Source organism: Carassius auratus, unplaced genomic scaffold, assembly GCF_003368295.1.
Source record: "Carassius auratus strain Wakin unplaced genomic scaffold, ASM336829v1 scaf_tig00005249, whole genome shotgun sequence".
NCBI lineage: Eukaryota > Metazoa > Chordata > Actinopteri > Cypriniformes > Cyprinidae > Carassius > Carassius auratus.
In genome coordinates, this window is record NW_020523643.1 from 7,501 (window position 1) to 31,720 (window position 24,220).

At 36.4% G+C, this 24,220-nt stretch overlaps 2 protein-coding genes across 2 annotated transcripts in view; one reads left to right on the forward strand and one right to left on the reverse strand.

Moving 5' to 3' along the window:
• Nucleotides 1–6,867, forward strand: part of LOC113070794 (Kv channel-interacting protein 1-like) — a 7,655-nt gene extending 788 nt beyond the window's left edge. The window contains exons 2-8 of the mRNA XM_026244236.1: nt 2,482–2,606; nt 2,700–2,769; nt 3,598–3,668; nt 3,806–3,913; nt 4,006–4,110; nt 4,201–4,263; nt 5,428–6,867. Coding sequence (XP_026100021.1) covers nt 2,482–2,606; nt 2,700–2,769; nt 3,598–3,668; nt 3,806–3,913; nt 4,006–4,110; nt 4,201–4,263; nt 5,428–5,475 — 590 coding nt within the window. The 3' untranslated portion in view covers nt 5,476–6,867. The remainder of the gene's footprint in view (nt 1–2,481; nt 2,607–2,699; nt 2,770–3,597; nt 3,669–3,805; nt 3,914–4,005; nt 4,111–4,200; nt 4,264–5,427) is intronic.
• A 172-nt stretch (nt 6,868–7,039) lies between these two features.
• LOC113070793 (T-cell leukemia homeobox protein 3-like) lies at nt 7,040–11,551 on the reverse strand. Its single transcript, XM_026244235.1, has 3 exons — nt 10,897–11,551; nt 9,480–9,714; nt 7,040–8,090 (listed from the first exon to the last, which is right to left on the reverse strand). The coding sequence occupies exons 1-3, from the start codon at nt 11,285–11,287 to the stop codon at nt 7,874–7,876; spliced, it is 843 nt and encodes a 280-aa protein (XP_026100020.1). The 5' UTR covers nt 11,288–11,551; the 3' UTR covers nt 7,040–7,873.
• Nucleotides 11,552–24,220: the final 12,669 nt, after the last annotated feature.

Below are 24,220 nucleotides of genomic sequence, written 5' to 3' on the forward strand. Positions count from 1 at the left end.
GAGTGTTATTGTTGTGACTTTTGAGGTTATATACAGAACCAGTCTTATTTTACTATCATTAAGATACTATTGTGTTTTTTATATATATATATATATATATATATATATATATATACAATTTGGATTATTTTTCATTTTTGTATTTTCCATTTTCATTTTAATTGTAGTGAATGCTTTAGTAGTTGTGTTGCATGTTTTATTTATTTAGATATATTTCTATATAGTTGTGAAACTGAAATTTAGTTTTAGTTACTTTAAGTGACCAAATGTGCTTTTTTAATTTGTTTTTTACAGTGTACAGAATATTTTTTCGATATTATAAAAAATAGTAGCTACTAACTGAATAAATGCAAATGAACGAATCATGGGTTTCTAACATGGTGAATGTCAAACGCATGTTTTACGGTCGCATGGCTTTGCAGTCGTCCTCTGTAGTACACAAGGGAGTTTCTCTGTACTTGTACATTTCTGAAACACATGATTCCTTGCTTTGGAACTAGAAATGTTTGTTATTTTGGACAGTGGATCTCGTCTCATGCAGTCTTTTAGATCTTCACTACTGTTTGTAATGTTTTTTTTTTTTTTTATTATGCTTTTGAAAGTCTCTTAATCATGCCAAGGCTTCATTTATTTGATCAAAAATACATATATATTAATTTTTTTATATTGTGAAATATTACAAGGTAAGCTGTTTTCTGTGTGAATATATTGTCAAATGTAATTTTATCCTTGATATTAAAGCTGTATTTTCAGCATCATTCCTCCAGTCTTCATTGTCACATGATCCTTCAGAAATAATTATAATATGCTAATATGCATATGCATTCAATATGAAATTAGTTTGCTACTCAAGAAACTCAAGAATCATTTCTAGTAATTCTATTACTATTTTTTTTGTATTGTAATAATGTTTTTCACTGTATTCTTGTGGTGATTTTTTTTTTTACATTGTGCTATATATTGCATTTAATTTATGTAATGAAATGTAAAATATCACATTATTATTAATATTTATTATTATTTTAAGTTTGTCTTAATATGATAATAAAAATGTTGTATCCACAGCTGTCAATCTACAGTTTCCTCTGCCTCTGAAATGAGACACTTTTAACCATTTATTCAATTTCTAAAGGATAATATATACACTGAAGAAAAATATAAATGCAGCACTTTGGTTTTCTGAACTCAGACCTAAGACCTTTTCTATGTACACAAAAGGCCTATTTCTCTCAAATATTGTTCACAAATCTGTCTAAATCTGTGTTCGTGAGCACTTCTCCTTTGCAGAGATAATCCATCCACTTCACAGGTGTGGCAGATCAAGATGCTGAATAGACAGCATGATTATTGCACAGGTGTGTCTTAGGCTGGCCATAATAAAAGGCCACTCTAAAAAGTGCAGTTTTACTGTATTGGGGGGTCCAAAAACCAGTCTGTATCTGGTGTGAGCACCATTTGCCTCACGCAGTGCAACACATCTCCTTCACATAGAGTTGATCAGGTTGTTGATTGAAGCCTGTGGAATGTTGATCCACTTCTCTACAATGGCTGTGTGAAGCTGCTGAATGAACTGGAACAGACTGTCGTATACGCCGATCCAGAGCATCCCAAACATGCTCAATGAGTGAAATGTCTGGTGAGTATGCTGGCCATGCTAGAACTGGGATGTTTTCCACTTTCAAGAATTGTGTACAGATCCTTGCAACATGGGGCTGTGCATTATCATGCTGCGACATGAGGTGATGGTAGTGTATGAATAGCCACGACAATGGGCCTCAAGATCTCGTCACGTTATCTCTCTGCATTCAAAATGGCATTAATAAAATCCACTTGTGTCCGTTATTCCTATGCCTGCCCATACCAAAACCCCACTGCCACCACGGGCTACTTGATCCTGGACGATCTTGGAGGTGAACGCAGATTTACTGCCAAATTCTCTGAAACGCCTTTAGAGACGGCTTATGGTGGAGAAATGAACATTCAATTCATGGGCAACAGCTCTGTTGGACATTTCTGCAGTCAGCATGCCGACTGCACGCTCGCTCAAAACTTGTGACATCTGTGACATTGTGCTGTGTGATTAAAACTGCACATTTTAGAGTGGCCTTTTATTGTGGCCTTTTACCTGTCCAATAATCATGCTGTCTAATCAGCATCTTGATCTGCCACTCCTGTGAGACGGATGGGTTACCTCGGCAAAGGAGAAGTGCTCACGAACACAGATTTAGACAGATTTGTGAACAGTATTTGAGAGAAATAGGTCTTTTGTGTACATAGAAAAGGTCTTAGATTTTTGAGTTCAGCTCATGAAAAATGGGGGCAAAAACAAAAGTGTTGCATTTATAATTTTGTTCATTGTTTGTTTATATTATATATTTTTTATTATTAAATATTCTGTTTCACATTTAAATACATCATGTTAAGTAATAAAGTGTACTGCCCATGTTTTATTGCAAATCTGCTGTAATTATCTGTCTGTAGATAAGTTTTATGATGATCTGGAGCTGTCCGTGGTGTGTCACCGTCCCGAGGGTTTGGAGCAGCTGGAGGCTCAAACCAACTTCAGCAAGAAAGAGCTGCAAGTGCTGTACAGAGGCTTCAAAAATGTATGCAAACTCACACACATGTAGATGCATTTTGATGGTCTGTCTGCTCATCTGTCATAATCAATCGTGTGTGTTTTTCTGGTTGTTTGTCAGGAGTGTCCCAGTGGTGTGGTCAACGAGGACATGTTCAAGCAGATCTACTCACAGTTCTTTCCTCACGGCGGTCAGTGTGTGTTTGCAGCTGATCTGTCCTTGTCTCAGTCAAATCACTTGATTATATTGTTGCAAAGTGGTGTTTATTAGTTAAAATGATTGTGAGCAGGATCTCACTTTTCCAGATGCTCAAAAATGAATATTGCTTTAAAACTACAGATATCAACAGATTCTGTGTGAGTTAAGTTTAGTGTTAGGATATATAACAGTGTTATTTTTCTTTCATTTATATAGTATAAAAGTTTTTGTTAATATTTTAATATTGATTTTAATTATATTTTCTGTATACATATGTAATTTTAAAGGTTTTAGTAAACTAGCTGTGTTTTTGTTATTTTTATTACTTTTTAAGATGTCTATGTAATTTTTAGTTTATTTATTTAGTTTTTTTTTTTTGTATGCAACCAAATAAACCAACTTTCTTTTTTGTATCTTATTTTACTTCAGTTGAACACTTATGTTAAGATTTTGTTTTATTTATTAAATGTTAAAAAGTATATTGATTGTCTATATAGTTTTATTTTTTGTATATTTATTTTTTATATTTATTTTTTAGTACTTAAATTTAAACTAAATATATATATATATATATATATATATATATATATATATATATATATATATATATACAAACTTACAATCATCAATACATCTGTTGTACTATTTTTTTTTTTTTGTTAACATTACATTATAAAAATACTGCTTTTTAGTTTTTGGTTCTTGTTAACTTAGGTCCATGAAATAATTTAACAGATTCAATTTTTTATTTTAATAACGTGTTAACCGCAATTAACATTAACTGAGATTGTGTGTGTGTGTGTTTGTGTTCTCTCTGCAGATGCCAGCACATACGCACATTACTTGTTCAACTCCTTCGACTCTTCCCAGAATGGATCCATCAAATTTGAGGTCCCATTTCTCTTGATTTCTCCATTGTTCTTCACCTCTTTTGTTTCATCTGTTGTTATTTTTACTTCTGTGTCAGCGGTGCTTTATGATTGTGTCTTCAAAGATAAATCACTCCTCATGGTTTCTCTATCTTTCAGGACTTTGTAGCGGCTTTGTCCATTTTACTTAGAGGAACAACAACAGAGAAGTTACAGTGGACCTTCAACCTGTACGATATTAACAGAGACGGTTACATTAATAAAGAGGTGTGTGTATCAGTCATCACTCTAAATCTCCATCTTAATAAGGTGATATCTGAATGCTTCATTTGATGATCGATATGTATAACATAATCCAGGAGATGACTGATATAGTGAAAGCCATATATGACATGATGGGCCGCTTCACGTATCCTGCTCTGAAGACAGACACTACCAAACAGCACGTGGATGCTTTCTTTCAGGTCAGTTTGTGATAGTACATCTTGAACATTTGTCTGTACAAGATTATGCTGTTGTAGGTTTTCATTGCATTATAAATCACTTCTTTGCAGAAAATGGACAAGAACAGAGATGGAGTCGTCACTCTTGATGAGTTTATTCTCTCCTGTCAAGAGGTATACAGTACCTGTTCATGTTCACAATGGCATACAATGCATACTATTTTTGTAGTATGTGTATAGTGCAAAGAGTGCAAATTAAATATGTTTTTGCAGTATGAATACAGTTATGCATGGAATAACCTGATGAACCCTGTGAATACTTTGCACTGTATACATACCGCAAAAACAGTATGAAGAATATTCTTACACATTTTTGCAAATGTAGTAGGTTATATGGTAATTCCATGCATTAAAAATGTGCATACTGTGGACTGTATACATACTGCAAAAATACTATGCACAGTATACAAACTTTTCTGATCTGTATTATTAAAAGCTGAACATTTCTCATTGCATACCGCTTCACATTCCATTCCATTGGAAAACTTCCTCTCTTAAATGTAAGCAGTGTCCTCTGGTGTCCGAGAATGAGTACTGCACAATTGATAATCCATCATTAAAATCAGTCCTGCCCACGAAAGCCATGCAAAAAAAAAATATCATTTATTTATTTATAAAATAAGAAATCATGCCATCCACTCCTATTTGAATTAGATATAATATTTAATTTTTCATTTGATCAAATAGGACACTCAAGTTTCTAAGCGTATTGTGATGGTCTGTGATGGTTTTAACTAGTGTTATTTTAGTATCATTGACATAGTATTATAGTTTTGTTTATATTTTGAATTCGTTTTTCTTTAAACTAATCAAAACAAGAATTGTTGAGAAACTAGCTGAAATAAAAAATATATATACATTAGTTATGTGTAATAACCCTGTTTTAACTCCTTTAGAACTCTTTAATTTTTGGTTAATTCTAATGAAAAATAAACAAATAAATCAAAAGAGGCCAGATTGCACCACATTTCTCTAACTAGTTTTATTATTTAGTTATTTTGGTTCAGAATTACTTTTTAATTTCCATTCTTTGCAGCACAAAGCCAGCAGTAACTCTGTGAACTGTGATTGGTTATTTTACATGTCATTCAAGCTGCTTCTTGTCTAACTGGATGTTGTTTTTCACTAGAACGCACCAATAGTATAAAGACAGACTTTATAATAGTTCATAAAAGTATTATTAGCTTGTTTGTGTTCCTTCCTCTCAGTCTCTTCCTCCCTTCTTTAGCCGTGACTCACTGAATTTCGTTTACTTCTCTTCACATTTCTTCTTTTCAGGATGAAAACATCATGAGATCATTGCAGCTCTTTGAGAATGTGATCTAGAGCCACAGGAAGAAAGAAACCAAATGAACTGTTGAATCTGATCAAAAAAAGGAGGAATAACTTTTACCCCCAATCACCATGGTTACAGCTTGAAATCACCTTTTTACCATGGCAATATGCCGACTGTTTGATTTACGTGCTGGGAAACCGGTGTGTCCTTGTACCCCGGTGTTTGACCTCATTCTGTTGCAAATGTGATTCACTAATAACTAACAAAATGGATCTAGTTAAAAAGAATTGTGTGTCAAAGGCCCAGTGGGTTTCCCAGAGGTCCTGTAGAAGCCAGCTGAACTCTTTAGATGGGATTTCATTTACTGTGAAGGATTTGAAAATGTATCACTGATAAATGCATCTGATGCATTCTAATTCTCGTTACGTTTTTGCTGAACAACATCCGATACACTCGACCTGTGATAGTTCTCCAGCTAATGTGCAACAAATATTCAGCACATCTTATCCTAAGGCCATTTTTATGTGTTTGTCATTTGGCTAGAAATGCTAATCCAGTTGTATAACCAATGGTTTTCTCACGAACCGACCAATGAACAGTCATTTTGCAGAAGTTGCTCGTCTGCTGTGAAGTGACAGTGTTGCGCTGTTTGTTTTTGACAGTATTTGTCATGTGCTTGTGCATCTCGTCATCCTGACCATCACTGCTTGCCGTTCGTGTCCATTATTACTGATGGTCTGCATTCGTCACTCGTCTCAAGCTGGCTTGCGATTGCCCTTAGCTCCGCCTACTCAAATATCTGCTTTCTGATTGGTCTGTTTGTCTGTCAGTGTCACAGGGAGAAGATCTGACATCAGGTCACATTTCACCCCAGTATCCTCAACATGTGGTTCTCTTTAATGAAGTACGGTGATTTTATTTAAATATGCATAAATTAAAGGCAGCAGATGTCTTATTTCTTATCATTTTGGGCCGAAGTGACACATTGGCTTCTGTGTGGATGGCAGCTCTGCATGTGAAAATGGACTTTGATTGACAGGTGCCGTAGCAAACTTTAGCAGTCACTATGTTTGTCTTTGTACGTTATACTAATATAAAACTATTTTATTTTATTATTGTGGAAAAGCTGTGAATGGCCAAAATTAGCACTGTTTTATGCAGCCATAATGCCACCTTACTGTGACATGATTTAAGAAAGCAAAAATATCGTGAAATTAATTAAAAGACATAAAAATAAAAATAAATGTTAACTGTTTGATTTGTCTTGACAAGGGCAACTCAGCATGAATGACATTCACAATTTCCATTGTTTTCGTAATCTAATATATAGTGAAAATGAATATTAGCGGTGGCCTAATGGTTAGAGAGTTGGGCTTGTAACCCAGTGGTCACAGGTTCAATTTTTAACACTGGATGAGAGTTGAAAAATAGAGAATATATATATATATATATATATATATATATATATATATATATATATATATATATATATATATATATATATATATATAGAATCTCCTAATAATGTGAACAAATACTTTGTGCCAGGAAACATCAGCCACCATATTAAAAGTGTGTTGAAAAACAGTCCTGGCAGACTAGAATATGCTCTGATAACCATAGTAATGCTGTTTTTATTATGTTTTCTGATCATTTTGTGTTTTCGAACAATCACTGTGTCGTTACAGCATGATGAGTTTAACATATATGATATTTGATTTATTACACACATTGGATATTTTATACTCTGCAAAGTTGGTCTGAATATTCAAATTCGGAGCGGCGGTGTCTCAGAGAGTTATATAAAAACTGTGTTATTGTATAAAGTAGAGGGGCGACTGAGGGACCATTATTTTTCCATGATGTTGTTAAAGAGGAAACGGAGAGACAGACGGTCAATCAGACAGACATAGGAAGCTTAACCTTGTATCCTCTTGTTGAAATGTTGTGTAAACTATTTAACAATAAAATTTTCGATGCATAATGCTGCTTGTTCAGTGTTAAACTGAATTTACACACCATTGCTTTTCCGGTTGAAAGTACGTCAACAATGACAAACATTAGTCGGTAACGCATCGCCACCATAAGAGCACAAAAGAATTACGATAAGTACAATATTTTTGTAGCCTTTCTCACAGATATCATTTGAACAGTTCATATGTACAGATCTGTGACTCAGGTTGATTGACAGTTAGTTTCTGTGAATAATTCACCCTATTTTTCCAGGGCAGCATCTACATTTTGGAAAGTTTTTGTGTCCGTAACAAACTCAGACGTCATTACAGTTCATTATTCCCACAAAAAAGTGCTTAGATGCTTTACAAAACAAATTATAAATAAATAACCAGTCAAAAAGCCTGCTTCATATTTAAAGTTCAGTCTTTCCACTCTGACAGTCCAGGACAGTTTGAAGCTTCTCGGTCCTGATCCAGCCTCATGGCGGGGATTTTAATCCAGTGCGGTGGTCGTTGGAGCCATTTTACCCGGTCTCTCCTGGGCCCAAGGCTGGAGGTTCTGGAGGGCATAGAGCGAGGAGTTATGCACACATAGAGGATCCGAAGACACTGATTCGCTCATGGACTTCTGGAGGGCGTCGGCCTGAAGCTGAAGCAGCATCCGATTGGCTTGCTGACGTCCCGCCTCCCTTTCCTCAGCTGTTTGCCTTCTGGAGATTTAAAAGATTAAAATTAGCAAAATGTAGAAATCCAAAACATTTGACATTTTTTTAGAATGTAAATAATAAAAAAATCTGTGGATATTAAATTATAATTATAATAATAGACCCTTTCACAGATTGTGAGCATTTCCACAGTTATCATCAACAACATACACATAGCTAATTTTTTTTAAGTGTACATTAATAACACTTTATTATTATTATTATTATTATTATTATTCATTACAAAATTGTTAATTGTAATTTTAATTTCAATTACAAAAGAGCTTTAATGAACAATTTGCCTTATACAAACATTATACTATTATTTGTAAGCTTTTTTTTTTTCTTCTGGGGCCTGAAATGGAGGAATTTGGGTCAATAATGCTAATTAAACAATATTTAGCTGAATGTGTTTTTGTGCTGGTACCTTGGCTGATTTAGGACTGTCACGGATAAATAAATGTGACAATAAACACGCCAGTAGGTGGCAGCAAACCCCTGTTTTAATAAATACTTAATTGAATCACGAATGATTCAATTAGAAAAGAAACAAATGAATGGACCGTTGAATCACTGGCTCACATGATTCGTTTAAAACAGATTCATTCAAGGAATGAAATACTGATTACTCCAAACTGTTGTATAAAATTATTAGAATATTTATGTGTTGATATTCAGAAAACTATTACTTGTGCAGTGAATATAAAAACAACAACACCATATATATATATATATATATATATATATATATATATATATATATCCATTTTGCACCAAGAAAAAAAAATCGCCAATTGCTGTTATTTAGTTCGTGATCGTAAGTAGATAATTTTTTACATTTAACTTGCACGAAAATTTTTACATACACAACATTATTAATCTAAAGGGGACGGTAAGTGGTTGGACATATTTTTCTCTTTTGACCAGAGTAATCAGTCTCAGTGTTTTTCCTATTTTGGAAAGCCACAGAAGCGCAGAATTTGTTTTTTAAATAAAATGCATTTGTTGTAGTTTCCGTTCACCACTAGCCTATAAAATAATAATAATAATAATAATAATAATAATAATAATAATAATAATAATAATAATAATAATAATAATAATAATCACCCAACTATGATGTCTTCCGCTTCTGTACATGAAAATGTGAAAAAGGTCAGTGTTTAAATTACATTTGTTTAATGTAATTGATTTAATTATAATTATGTAAAATAATTTAGTTCAAATTTAAACAGTTTAATGTCTACCTTGATTCTAAATGCCACCAAAAGTTTGTAGCCTACTTCATTTTCCAGTTCAAATCTAATCAATCAAATAAAAAGTGACTGTTTTGAGAAAGCTTTCAGTCATGCCTGTGATGTTTGGGTGAACAGATCTGGTTCAAACCGGTCTCACCTCCACTTGGTCCGTCGGTTCTGGAACCAGGTCTTGACCTGCGCGTCCGTCATCTTCAGGCTCTTGGCGAGGGCCGCGCGCTCCGCGGACGCCAGATACTTCTGCCGATGGAAGCGTTTCTCCAGCTCGCAGATCTGCACGCGCGAGAATGACGTGCGGGGCTTTTTCCGTTTCGGGGGAGTTCGGTTCTGATACGGGTGACCGATCCGCCGGGTCACGGTGAACGGAATGAGAGCTGCGAGACACAAGGACAGGAGTCATTTACGATCTGTTCATTTTATCAAAAAACAAATAATAAAACATTCAAGTATTATTATAGCCTTCTAAAGTAGCCTAATTGTTAATTGTTCGAGTTTGAAACGAAATTTTGACTTTGTAGGCTAATTTTAATATTTGTTTAAGATAGCCTACATATAACGAAATAATATGAAAGCATATTTTTTTTGTGCATAATGTTTTATGAAGGAACATTATTTTCCTTCCCAAAACAGCTGTTTGTCCTCATGCACGACAACATGGTCCTGATCAAGGAGGTCATCGAGTGCAATGACAAAACAACTCGAATTTGAGCTGATCTGATAGAACATTAATTAGGCTAAATTTAATGTTAATTCAGATGTATATGGCTGATGCAAATCACTGAAACTATGTTAGAAACAAAATATTTGCTCATCATGTATTAATAATTATAAAATATCATTCAATTAATAGGCCTATATATTTTTTGAAGGGAAAACGGGCAGAAAATGTATTTTATGAAGTGAGAGTTTTAAATGAGAATTTAATTTATAATGTATATATAATATAATAATACTTTATTTTCAATTTGTAGCCTAAATGAACTGGATCCAGAAACAAGCACATTTTCCTTGAAATGGCATTCAAACCGTTGTGCTGAACTCTTAAATAATTCCACTTACACTATTTAATGTTAAAAAGTCCTGTTTACGATTGGACTAATTAGAAGAAATATTCTAACTTTGTTACAACATACTTTTGGGCTTAGTCTTAGAATTAATATCTTAGATTAACATTTAATATTTTCATATTTTCTGCTCTTCATTTTGAATGTTTTTGTCTATTTTATAAGCAAAATGTTTTGCAAGTGTGCGTTTTGTTAGTTTAAGAAAGTGAATGCATATGTTTTATAGCATGCAGCCTAAAAAAACTACCATTCTATTTAAGATATAACCTACCAGTTGATTATAATTAATATAATTACAAAAACTGTCTGGTTATTATTGCAGTCAAGGTCATAAACGTTTTTCAGGCTGATTTCATTGTGATAAGCTTGTAAGTTCAACCATATTTTTGATTTATTAATATTTCTCCTGAAGGCGACTGAGCAGGTCCAGCTGCCAGATATGTTTGCATCATGTAGAAAAACTCCCGCATCCTCAGAGATGTTTGTCTTTACCTGGCAGTCTGTCTTTAGGGAACCTGCGGTTATTGTCCATCCAGGGGAAACACAGCGCCGGTGCGGCGCTCACCATGGCCGGCGGCACCGCGGCAGCCAGAGGTCTGTGCGCCGGAACCCGAATCACTCCACCGGGCATCAGCGTGCCGCTCACCCCGTACACCCACCCGGAGTCCTCCAGCGCGCCCGTGACACCGGACAGAGAGACGGGTAAAGAGACATGTGGCGCGACGCTCGCCCTGGATGGGCTTCCCAAGCGGCTGTTATCCACAGTGTTTCCGACCCTGCTCTCTGGGTCCAGAGAGCCCAGAATCTGGTCGATCCCGAATCTTATGGGTTCCTGGTTTGATTTAGATGGCGGTGTCGGCTCGATTGGTTCCGCGCGCTCCATGATTCCTAGTTGCGCAGCAGATTGTGACGGATTTAGACAAATGAAATCACGTTAAGTGCGGCAAAAATAGCTTTAATTTAGTTGTAGCCTTGTCCATGGTCTCGGATGACGATTCTCGTTTCTCTAATTCCTAATTTGAACCCTGAAAGGTCTCGCCACCGATGCGCCTCGCGTCAAACTGTCGACTTTCCGCTCCGCGGCTCTTGCCAAACTCATCAGCTCGAGTTTTCATTGGTTGACTGAATCAAACCGTCATTATCTCTGTCTGTTGGATGAAATTTAGCAACAGGGAAGGGAAAAACTACAAACTAGAGTCTCATCATGTAATTCAGTAATGTCATCAGACTAATCTCTGAAATGCGCATTTATTGGGGCTGAAAGATGCTGCTGCTAATTTATTTACAGACGTTTCTCATTATCCTCAATTGCATTAGCGCCGTTTTACGCACAAACTTTGAATTTACCTTGTAATGTTGCATGCAAATGAATCACGATATGCTTTTACAGGAGGAAATAACAGTCTTTTAAATGCAGCAGAAGTATGCGCATGTTATTATTATTATTATTTTGCCATATTGCATATAATCAAAGCAATAGCATATTCTGTATTTAAAATCTAAATATTGCAATCTCGTTTTCGCGTCTTGTCAGTTAAAAGCGTGTGTGTTTTCTAAAGAAGGGATTCACTGAGATAAACGTGAAGGATTGACTGCGTTATCGATCGGGAGAAATCGGAGACTGTCGGTGTCCACGACAGTCATGCTGCTCATTTACAGCATTTGTGCCTTGACGTTGATGAATGCTCCAACCCCACATGCCAAATGCTCTCCATTGCTCGTAATTTCATTCAGTAAAACTATCCCGCAACAGACCAATTAGATTTTATTACATAAATGTCACCCAAACAATATCCATCAAATATGAGAAGTTCTGTGCCGGACCGCGGCTCCGCGCTTTGCTGTTTGTGTGTGAGCGCGCAAAGCCTTTTAAACTGACGGCCAAATTCGTGTCCTCACAACGGGAAATGGAGTATTTGCCGAGGGCAGGCTGCTGGCAGGACACGCGCAATGAAAGAGCCGTGGAGATTGAGTCAGTAATGCAGTTTAGAAGCGTTTGAGCAGGTGAAATGGACATGAGCGGCCCCGGGCCCCCCCAGCACACACGAGTTGAATCTTTTACCACCGAGAACAAATGACAAAGACTTACTTTGGTTTTTATTGGTTTTTATTTTCGTGGGTTAATGTTGTTTGCTTCTGCAAGTATTTGGCATGGATGTCTAGATTTGTATTTCAGCGTAGATTTATAAAGAAAGCGTTCCAATTAATTTGTCAACCGGAATCAGAATAGGCTACTTTAAAACATATTTTAAATGGACATTTCTAGATGTTTCTATTGTGTTCGTAAAGGTGCTGTAAATTTCTTTGTTGCAGTTGACACCTGCTGAATTAACCCTTAATTGCGCTGAAAACTTGTTATCTTTCTTTTGGAACAGCTTTTGCATTTCTCTTTGGAACAGATTGATTCTATAGGGCTCACTGATCAGAGCATGCACCTCGGGTTTTGAATAAAAACAAACAAACAACAAAAACCATCATGTGTAGATTTTTTTTTTTATAAAAAAATTATTATTAATAAAATATAATATATATATATATATATATATATATATATATATATATATATATATATATATATATATATATATATATATATATATAATGCCTATTGGTTTTTGAATGCCACAAGTGTTATCTAATTTTGTTTAGCTGTTATAGGGTGATATCAGCTAAATTGGGCCACTTTTTGGTAAATCGTTTGGGACAATAATACAATACCATATATGCCTATTCCATGTGTATTTATGATTAATAATGACTGTTTTTGATAATTTTGTGTTGAAATTATGTAATAAAATATAATTATTTAGGCCCTACAGTTCTTGAAACATCAGTTGTGCCAACTTTTTTTGCATGAGCAGTTTAAGGTAAAATGGGCCAGCTGTTCAGGTAAAATGGGCCGTTCAAACTGCAAAGGGAAATAGGGAAATTTATCATCAATTTTAATTTCAAAACAACTGCTTATACAGCCACATAACATTTAAACTGCATTAAAAAAAACATATCCATATGTGCCATTAAAAAAAATATACATTTTGGGTGCAAACCCACATATTCAAATGTGCAATTAAAAAAGTCAATTTTGGAACAACATAGATCAGTGAACTGATGTCAGTTGTGTGTGTGTGTGTGTGTGTGTGGGTGTGTATGCGTGTGTGTTTTTGTGTGTGTGTGTGTGAACAATATATTTAGAACAAAATGTGCAAATTACAAAAATTCACATTCAAAATTGATAACTGATAACTGATTTGTGTGTGTGTGTGTGTGATGAAAGTTTTTTCAAACACAGTCTTTGCAAATTAAACCATCGTCATCACAGATACCATTCTCTTCATCACAGCTCTCATGAAACCAGGCAGAACATGGATCACATTTTATGTTTGTACACCTTTGGTGTGAGAGCCCTGGGTTCAAATCCACCAATGTGTCCCTGAGCAAGACACTTAACCTCTAGTTGCTCCAGAGGCGTGCGACCTCTGACATAGTATATATCATGGCCGCGGGAAGTGGGGGTGCTGGGGGTGCTGCAGCACCCCCTAGTGACGAGAGGGAGATAAAAAAAAATGTAGGCCTATTAAAATATTTTGCACAATTTATAAATTCCTTATGAATATTTTAGAAAATGATTTTGAAACACGTAGGCTATTACGTATATTTTGGATTTTAATTTCATATTTTGAGGCCTAATCAACACAGGTTCGGAAGTTACGTTGTCGACGTCAGGCAGGCAGGTTTGGTCGCCGAGTAACGAGGTTTCCCGCTCGTTCCATGCAGAATACATCCATCTTTATATAATACAGCGCACCTCGACATTTGGACACCTGTAACCAGTCCAGGGCACCCCGCCTGCATGTAGCTCAGGTAAGAGCATGGTGCTGCCGCGCTTGTAACATTTATTTTTTTGGCAACAAGTGTGGGATCAGCTTTGACTAGCCAAGCAATTGTAAGTAGTACACTATTATAGTATTTTTGTAAGGTGGTGGGGATGGAGATGGAGAGTATTATTTCGTTCGTGTGTTCCTTGCGTAATTATTGTGGAGAAATGTTAAAATAAAGTTTAAATAGTCGGAGATTATTTCCTTGTGGTTTGTGTAAAAAGGTTGTAGATGAAAGCTTTATACTGTGCGTGTGTTCTTTGCGTAATGGATGTGGAGAACTGTTCAATAAACAAATTGCTTAAATAGTCAGAGATTATTTCCTTGTGGTGTGCGTAAAAAGATTTTGGAGTTAATAGAGTTGCGTGTGACATAAACGTGACATAAACGTGCAGTGACTCAAGCCAGCTGACCAAATCGATTGCATTGTTTTAGCGTTATTGTGAAGTTTGATTAATATTATATTTTGTTGTAATATTATTTGTTGTATCTTAATATGTTGCATGTATGTATAGGCTATCTGAAATTGTAATGAAAGTAATTATTTAGTTTTCTTTCGATTATTAAACTATTATTTCTGATTCTGCTTCTGCTTCAGATTAATAACCCATTGCGCATATCTGAGAACTGATGTCTGTACGTTTCAGACCCTGGCTGGCTGTGCACTGAAGTGTATATGACAATAAAAGTAGTAAATCTCAATGTATTTATTTTTAAAATGTATTTTAAATAGGCCTATATAGGCTCATAGGTTTTTTGTCAAAAAAAAAAAAAAAATGTCACAGCACCCCCTGTTCAAAATTACTTCCCGCGGCCCTGGTATATATAGTAATTGTAAGTCGCTTTGGATAAAAGCGTCAGCTAAATGTAAATATATATATAAATTTACACACATGTGTATATGTGTTTGTGAGTGACACAAATGATGGCCCATTTTAGCTGAAACCATGTGGCCCATTTTACCTGAGTGGGTTAAGGTAAATTGGGCCGCCAAGAAAAACATCACTTTTTCAAAAAAATATGTTCCTATACCAAACTAACAACATTATTTCTGATTGATGCCATCAAGGCATATATTATGCATATTTTTTTTATGTGCATGTTTGTTTTTTTATAGATTTATCATCCTTATAATAGTTTAGTTACATTTGGTATGCCAGGCTACTTACCATGCAGCTCTCCGGTGCAGTCTTGATAAGAATTATTACCCCACCCACCATAGCAACCATAAACCAATTAAATCACCTGTTACTTGTTAAGCACAGTTATGACAATAGTTTGAAATATTTTGTAGTCATTGGTTCTAAATTCCAGAGGGGCTAGGACCCCCAAACCTTAAATGGCCCATTTTACCTGATGGCCCATTTTACCTGATATCACCCTACCCATTAACGAGCATTTTCGGTTAAGCAGAAAATCCTCACCAGGTCAACATGCTCGAAACACAACACGATTTATTCAGTATGTGTTACTTCAGTATCTTAACATGCAACCAAATGGAGATGTTTAATAGTAAAAAAAAAAATAAATAAATAAAAAAATCGGTATCATTAATATAGCCCCAAAATGAACAAGTAGCCTATATAATTTGTGAGCTGAGGTGCAGCGGAACTATTATTATGGTGGCAGTTTTCAGCTTCAGTTTCTCCAGTGAAATGGACACGGTGTCTAAAAATGTGACACCGCCACTGAGCTTTTGACGGCTGTTAGTTTAGCGTTGACACATGAATGATTTTTTAAAAACCGCCCCATGAATGTATTCAGACATTTCTGGCAGAAACGCTTGACTCCCCTAAACGTGCTTCTGGCGCGTTTCCGTGCCATATGTGCACGCGGCGACAAATTTGGCCTGTTTGCTGTTAGATGCGTGATAATAGCACACAATTATGTGACATTTGCTTATCCTTGAGTGTCCTTTTTGTCAAACATTTATTGACACTGTTTTTCGGAGTTTATCTTCGGTCATATCCAAATTGAAATGTTATGGTGGCTGTTATTCTGAGCATTTCTGCGTAATGGATCCCACCACGTCTCTCTCTTCTCGTGATTGATTGAAGAAGCTGTGAGCTCTTCACCAGCGTGTAATCTGCTCCTGAACGATATTGCTCGTCATCCCGTTTCTCAGGGATGTCCCGTGAGGTTTGAACGATCAGAAGAAACCGAGGATAGAGGCCTACTGCGATTCTTCTACTCAAACAATGTAATTAACGGCCTTTTTAGATTCTTATTATTATCCTACAGTTCATCTGTATTGATCATATTATACAAAATGATGCCCAAATATAAAAATATTAACATATTAGTTAAAAGTCAATGATAAATAAGCATGCAGATAAATAAAAAGGAGACATCTTAGAACAATCTACTTTAAAATACGTGCCAAGTTTATGAAATGTAGCTAATATTTTGTAAAATTTTCATATCCCCAAAACTAAGTTAGATATAAGATATAATTTAAAAAAGTGATTTAAAAATACGCTTTTAAGACCCACAGCATATCAATTTGACTTTAATTCTCAAGTTTAACACGCGCTCCTCATTAAATAGGACGCATTTATTTCGTTTCTGTATGAATTGCGTATTCATGTGTGTAGGCCTACTGTTGAATATCTGGACATTTGATCCGCTATTAATCACGACCTCAGATTTCAGAATTTAATTGCCTTCATTTTTCACAATTACTGTGCGCAAAAAGTTTAGGAATATTGATGCCGAATTTCTTGCATTTTGTTTTCTTCTCTTCATATAAAGCCCCTCCATTTGCTGCAAGGATTGAAGGTCAGATCCATCATTGGGCTCGACACATTAAATGTTTTATTCTCCGGAGAAACCGAGACGCATGAAACAGAAATATAGGGGAATAAAAGCCAACGATTTGTCTTTAAAATTACCCCCGTATTTGCATAATAGGGGATCCGGGTGTCGCGCCCGCGGGCGGCGTTTTTATTGCGCGTCTCCGGCGCGTTATCAATTTCCAGACTTCAGCACAGAGCGAGACCTGTCACGCGCGCGGATCCGAAGAACACAGACAGAACCAGAGATATAAAGCAGCAAAGTAGAATTAAGTGATATAAGGGCCGTATGTGCTTTTTCAATAATAAATAAGAGACTTTGAGAGAAGCGGTGGAGCAATATGAATTGACGCCGGTAAGTAATAGAGCGTTTAAAAACACCTACTATGTTTTTATTATTATCTGTGCTGAAGCACCACAGACTGAGGCAATGTGCAGATCACGGGAGTTTAAAGGCCACAGTGTAAAAACTCAACAGGATAGAAAATCCTCACTGCCCTGAAGCCAAACTGACACAGTAGCTACATGACATTTGGACTGTTAATAATTCTCGTCCTTCGTCACCCCATTAAATATTAAATAAAGCCTATTAAATGTAAAGTAATAGCCCGTGGATTCGCTGGTGTAGTTGAACATCTGTTTCCTCTCACATTGAGACTAAGGCATTGATTCTAAGTCAGAGTCAATGCATTCATACTATATGATGCAATGGCGCGACATTAGCTAGGTTAATGAGGAAGAACCTCTGGTTTGAGTTTAGCAGGTTGTCTCAGTTTTTGCATTATATATTAATCAAATATGCAGCAGATATCAGTTCACCTTAAGCTCACACACAGAGAAAAACATGCTCATGTTGCAATTCTTGTCTTCAGTTTCAACACTAGAGCTATTGTTTTCTTATTTATAAACCTTAAAAGTTGTATTATTTCTTAAAACTTAATGCCAATTGTTTGTATTTTATTTAATGCAAATATATATTAATTAATTGTTATACTTTAAGTTCTCTAAACTCACTACAAAAAGTGTCCAATTAATTCAACTTGTTCAGTTGCTGCCTTAAATTTTTAAGCATAACCAGCTTGACTGTACAAGTAATTTCAACTAATTTTAGTTTTACAATCTTGTGTAATTTATGAAGTTGAAACTGGTTGAATTTTTTGAGGAGTGAAAGCAATTTGATCTTGTCAATTGTAAACAGGACTTGTGAACAAGTTTTATGAAATCATAAATTAGCTTTGCATGTGGAAAAGACAGATTTAAGTCTTTATTCACTGATAGTTCTTTAATTTTATTTATGCAAATGGTTATTTAATAGCAAATAATAGTTTAATTTTATAGTTATCTTGTGTCTTTTAATACAATTTGGATGCAAACAGTTCTAAACTAAAGCATACTGGCTAGACAAAATGTAGTTCATAAACAATAATCCCAAATCAATCCAACTCAGACAGTAAAATTATTCAAGGAAAGAAATAAAAACCTTTTTCAGGCTCATCACATGATCCAAGCATTTCCAGTTTTTACAACCTCAAATCTATCAGAAACATCAGTCATGTCTGTCTCAACAGCTGTGTGCAGACATATTAATACATTTTAAAAAGCCCTCTGGTGTTTCAATCAACTGTCTGATCCATGCATCATAATTTCACCCTAATTCAAATCTGAATGCTGGAAATAAATCCATATTTGGAAACGTTCATTTCAGAGAAACAATGAAATCTGTGGGAGATGAATATATCGAATGGTTATAGAGATTTACACAGCCTGAGGACGAGTCCTGTACGAGGATATTCGTCCCTCCCACAACTACTATATTACTTTTATTGGAAATTTGGAATCTTCGTTTTTGTATATTTATTTACCTGCATGCAACTGTTCAAGAATTTACTGACTTGTTTCTGTAATGCACAGGAATGAAGCTTAACCTTTTAATTGTAACACTTATAAGCATGTCAGAAAAAAAAAACATTTAGCATGTATTATGTCCAACATAAACATCTACCTGAAGCTTTTACATGCACTTACTGTAAAATTAATCGAATTATTTCAACTTAAACATTCAAGGCAGCAACTGAACTCAAGTTTAAGTATAATCAAACTGGCTGTAACTCATTTCAATTGGAGAAAAACTTAGCCTTTTTTTAATACATACACTTTTTTTTTGGATTTTTTTTTTATTTTTTTTATTTTTTTTTTTTTACTGTATTTCTGAGTTGGTCAATGAAGTTAGTGAGGAATACATCAATGATGGATTTAAAAGACATTGCTGTGTGTGTCTGTGTGTGTGTGTGTGTTAGTGTGTGTGTGTGTGTAGCAGTATAAATCCAGTTGCAGTTTGAGTTTAAGACAAACTTGAATTATTTCAACTATGAATTATGTTTCATGCATAAAGTCTGATATGAGGTAAGACCTATTGATTCTTGCATTCAAAATCTTCCTCACAAGGAAATACCAAGAGTATTTACAAATGGAGCTGATCAGGAACTGATCAGGAACCAGTTATTCTGATGTAACACAACACATGAAGTCAATAAATCACATTGCTCTACAGGCACCTTGAGGGCTTTATCACTGAGCTGAGAAATGAGAGGCAGACAGAATACAGACGGACGGATGTAGAACGATGGAGGACGTGCATCTGGTCTGTGATGGTTGAGCGCTCGGCTGGTTTGTTTGCCACTGAACAGAAAGAATACAGCACTGTCTGAATGAACAGAACAAAGGAGATGGAAAGAGAGAATGCATGCATGTGTTTGAAGAAGAATACAGTACATGGCTAATGAAGATAATCAAGGAAAAAATGTTTAGAAGAGAATATTAAAATATGAGAATCTGTTTTTTGTTTTCAGAAATGTTGAAGTGGACGATCTGAAGCTCTTATTATCAGTCACAATAGGATGGTGAGATTGTACAGTATGAAAAACTTAAATGATATATTTGAAAAATAACACTTATATGTACCTCCAAGTTATTTGGTGTTAATTTGGCAACTGGTGCTAATTTCCCTAATTATATGACAAACCCTATTTAACTGGCAGCATTCCTCCAATTTTCATTGAGACTGAAAGATGGTGGGCTGCTCTAAGATCAATGAAATCCTTTAATAGCAGGTTGTCCAGACGAAGGGCAAAGGGTATGACACTTTCAGCCATTGCAAGAGAAGCTGGTCATTCCAAATCTGTGATTTCTTGTGAGGCCTATATCTCAAACCATGTGTTTTTAATTAAAAGAATCAGTTATATAGAATAATATAGACAATTCAGCTGTTACCAGGCAAATTAGTACCAGTATCAACAAAATTCATCTTTTCAATGCAGTGGAAACACAGAGCCTTCATTGGAAGTGGCATTTACATGTATTTACACTGTTGACATGAATGTATTTAACCTGCATTTACAAATGCAGGAATAATGTTTTGATTTATAAGACATAAAATGTTGAAATTCATTTGAAATAAAAAAAAAGAAAAAAAAGAAAAGAAAAGAAAGATGCTTTTAATGTGAAATTAAAACAGGCAGTAGGTGTCAGCAAGTCACTATTAATAAGGGAGTTATTGTGATTAAACTGAATCATTTAAACAGTTGATTCATTCAGGGGACAAATCACTATAACTTGCTCAGAGATGCAAAACTGTGCGATGGTGGCTATGTTTTAAATATGATGTCTCAAAGGCAAGTCTCTTAATTAACTTTTTGTTTATCTACAGGTGCTTGTCATAGAATTTGAATATCATTGAAAAGTCGATTTATTTCACTAATTCCATTCAAAAAGTGAAACTTGTATATATTGAATTCATTCATTACACACAGACTGACATATTTCAGATGTTTATTTATTTTAATTTCGATGATTATAACTGACAACTAAGGAAAATCCTAAATTCAGTATCTCAGAAAATTAGAATATTGTGAAAAGGTTCAATACTGAAGACACCTGGTGTCACACTCTAATCAGTTAATTAACTCAAAACACCTGCAAAGCCTTTAAATGGTCTCTCAGTCTAGTTCTGTAGGCTACACAATCATGGGGAAGACTTCTGACATGACAGTTGTCCAAAAGACGACCATTGATACCTTGCACAAGGAGTGCAAGACGCAAAAGATTGTTGCATAAGAGGCTGGCTGTTCACAGAGCTCTGTGTCCAAGCACATTAATAGAGAGGTGAAGGGAAGGACAAGATGTGGTAGAAAAAAAGTGAACAAGCAATAGGGATAACCGCACCCCGGAGAAGATTGTTCAAACAAAATCAATTCAAAAATGTGGGGGAGATTCACAAAAAGTGGACTGCAGCTGGAGTCAGTGCTTCCAGAACCACTATGCACAGACGAATGCAAGACATGGGTTTCAGCTGTCGCATTCCTTGTGTCAAGCCACTCTTGAACAACAGACAGCGTCAGAAGCATCTCACTTCAAAAAGGACTGGACTGCTGTCGAGTGGTCCAAAAGTTATGTTCTCTGATGAAAGTAAATTTTGCATTGCCTTTGGAAATCAGGGTCCCAGAGTTTGGAGGAAGAGAGGAGAGGCACACAGAGAGGAAGGTTCAGGAGATCGGCCGCTTCCTCCGTACCTTCTACGAGGCCACCAGGACTCTTGGAACCAGTTCGTAGGGTGGGCCGAGTATGCACAGAACTCCCTGCGACAACCCACCACCACCGGACTCACTCCATTCCAGAGCGTGCTCGGCTACCAACCACCGCTCTTCCCGTGGTCAGGTGAACCCTTGGACATCCCCTCCATCGACTACTTGTTCCGAGAGAACGAGAGGGTCTAGGATGCGGCTCACCATCAACTGCAGCTGGCTCTAGGCGAAGGATGGCAACCAACCTTCGCAGATCTGACGCTTCGGAATACCAACCTGGTCAGAAGGTCTGGCTGTCCACCCGGGACATCCGCCTGCACCTACCCTGCCGCAAGCTGAGTCCCAGGTTCATTGGCCTATTCACCATCTTAGAACAGATCAATCCGGTTACTTTCAAACTCCAATTAACACCTGAGTACCGGATTCACCCCACTTTCCATGTGTCACTCCTCAAGCCTTACCATCTCTCTGTTTCTCCCTCCCTCCTCTATTACGGATCCCTTCATCACTGCCTCGAGCACCATCACATCACCCAGCACTACCCGCTCCTCTGCTTGTGCCTCAATAAACTGTGTTTCTGTTACTTTCAGCCTCCTGTCCGGGTTTTCCTTAACATCATGAATATATGCATAGAAGTTCATCTGAATATATAGTTAAAAGTCTGAATAAATATAATTAAATCCTTAAAATATAGTTGTAAGTTTGAATATATATATACTTATTATTCAGACTAGAAAGGCTGAACTATTATTCTCTGTAAAAAGGTTAAACTACTTTTAAAGTGCATTATTTAAAAAGTATGTCTAAATGACTACCATTTTATAGTACATTTATGCTTTATTTAGCAATATTAGCAAACTTTACACTGCATACTTATTACAAGCAGAATGTAAAATAGTTGCAATATGCAATGATACAGTATGCAGTATGCAATTTTAAAATAAAGTATTTAACAATACTAGCATACTGTACAAGGCATACTACATACTATTAAAAGTAGCATGTGAAATTTACAGTGATAAACATTCCAAACACTAAATTTAGCAATAATATAATACTCTACACTGCATACTATTAAAATAATATGTGAAATAGTATGCAGTATGCAATGCTAAACATTTTAAAGTTTAGAAGACTGCATCTTTTAATTTAGCAATTCTGCTCTGTATACTATTTAGAAAGCATATTAAATAGTATGGATTATGCAGTGTACAGTATGCTTGTATTGTATTTTAAACACAGTCTGTTTCTTTATTAGTTGTGGAGTGTTTAAACTTGTTTGGTGTGTATGTGTGGTTTATGGAGTGTGTTCAGTCTCCGTGTGTGTGGAGCGTAGGTCACTTAATGAAAGCCGATTATCCTGTGTGTGTCACCGTTGGCTGTTAACCTCCTCACCCCTCCTGCGGGCTGACCGTGGGGGGCCGTGAGCGAAGGAGGGGGAGCTGTCGGCAGCTGCCACAAGCCTTGCTGCGCCCGGCACTGGCAGAGCTCCTACTCGAGCCCCCTGCTTCCCACGGCCTGCTGGGCCTCAGACCCGATGCTGTCTGCCCCCAACACCAGACAACCAGTCAAGCAGCACTGCCCACCTGCCCGGCCCCGGGGCACATTCACACACACACACACACACACACACACATACACAGACGGGCCTCCTGCTCATATTGTGTGCGTTTGTTTCATGAGAATGAGGCATAAAATGAGCAGCAATAAAGTTGGACAAGATTCTGTATCAGAAGAATACTCAGAGGTCAAGAGATTCAGATTCTCAGAGGTCAGAAGAATACTCAGAGGTCCAGAGATTCAGATTCTCAGAATGAAACCAAATCCAGCCTAACTTGCAGAAATGAACCACTAATGTTAACACACAATTTGCATCATTGCACAATTCACACTTACATTGAATCTCACAGCTGTAAAGTGAGCAACCTGCATTTCTTGCACATATAGAATTTTAGTGAAACTCACAGTGATGAAGCAAATATGCTCTGTTTGGCATCACAGGTACAATGTGAAAACAGACCTGTAGGGCCGAAGGGAATGAAGTGAGTCGCGGTCTGGTGTGGATGAAGCAATCAAACCCAGAGTGAAAACAGCCTGAAACACAGAGACGTCTGCAGCCCAACTTTGATTATTAGATGTGTGCAAATGTAATTATGAAACATCACACACACATACATTCATTGCTCAACTTTTTAAGATGATCCCTTGCGTTGTTTCTGTGTGGTATTGTTATGTGTTAGTGTGTGTGTGTGAATGAGGGTCGTTTATCTTACTCAAGCTGTTCTTGTATAAAAGCCCTCCAGCTCGGCCCACACAACTCAATTTGACCATCTCACAAAACATTATTAACTGCGAAACACCCTCCCTCTCGCTCCCTTCAGCCGACTGATGTCTTCTGTTTTGCGTGTGGATCGTGTGTGCATGTGTGCGTGTGCATGTGTGTTTGTTTGTGCTCCCCAGATGGGGGTGACCCTGACCGGCCCCTCCTGCTGAACACCCACCTGTCACACACGCCCACACACACACACCCACACACTTCATGTGACGATTTAAATGTAAGACAGGCCAT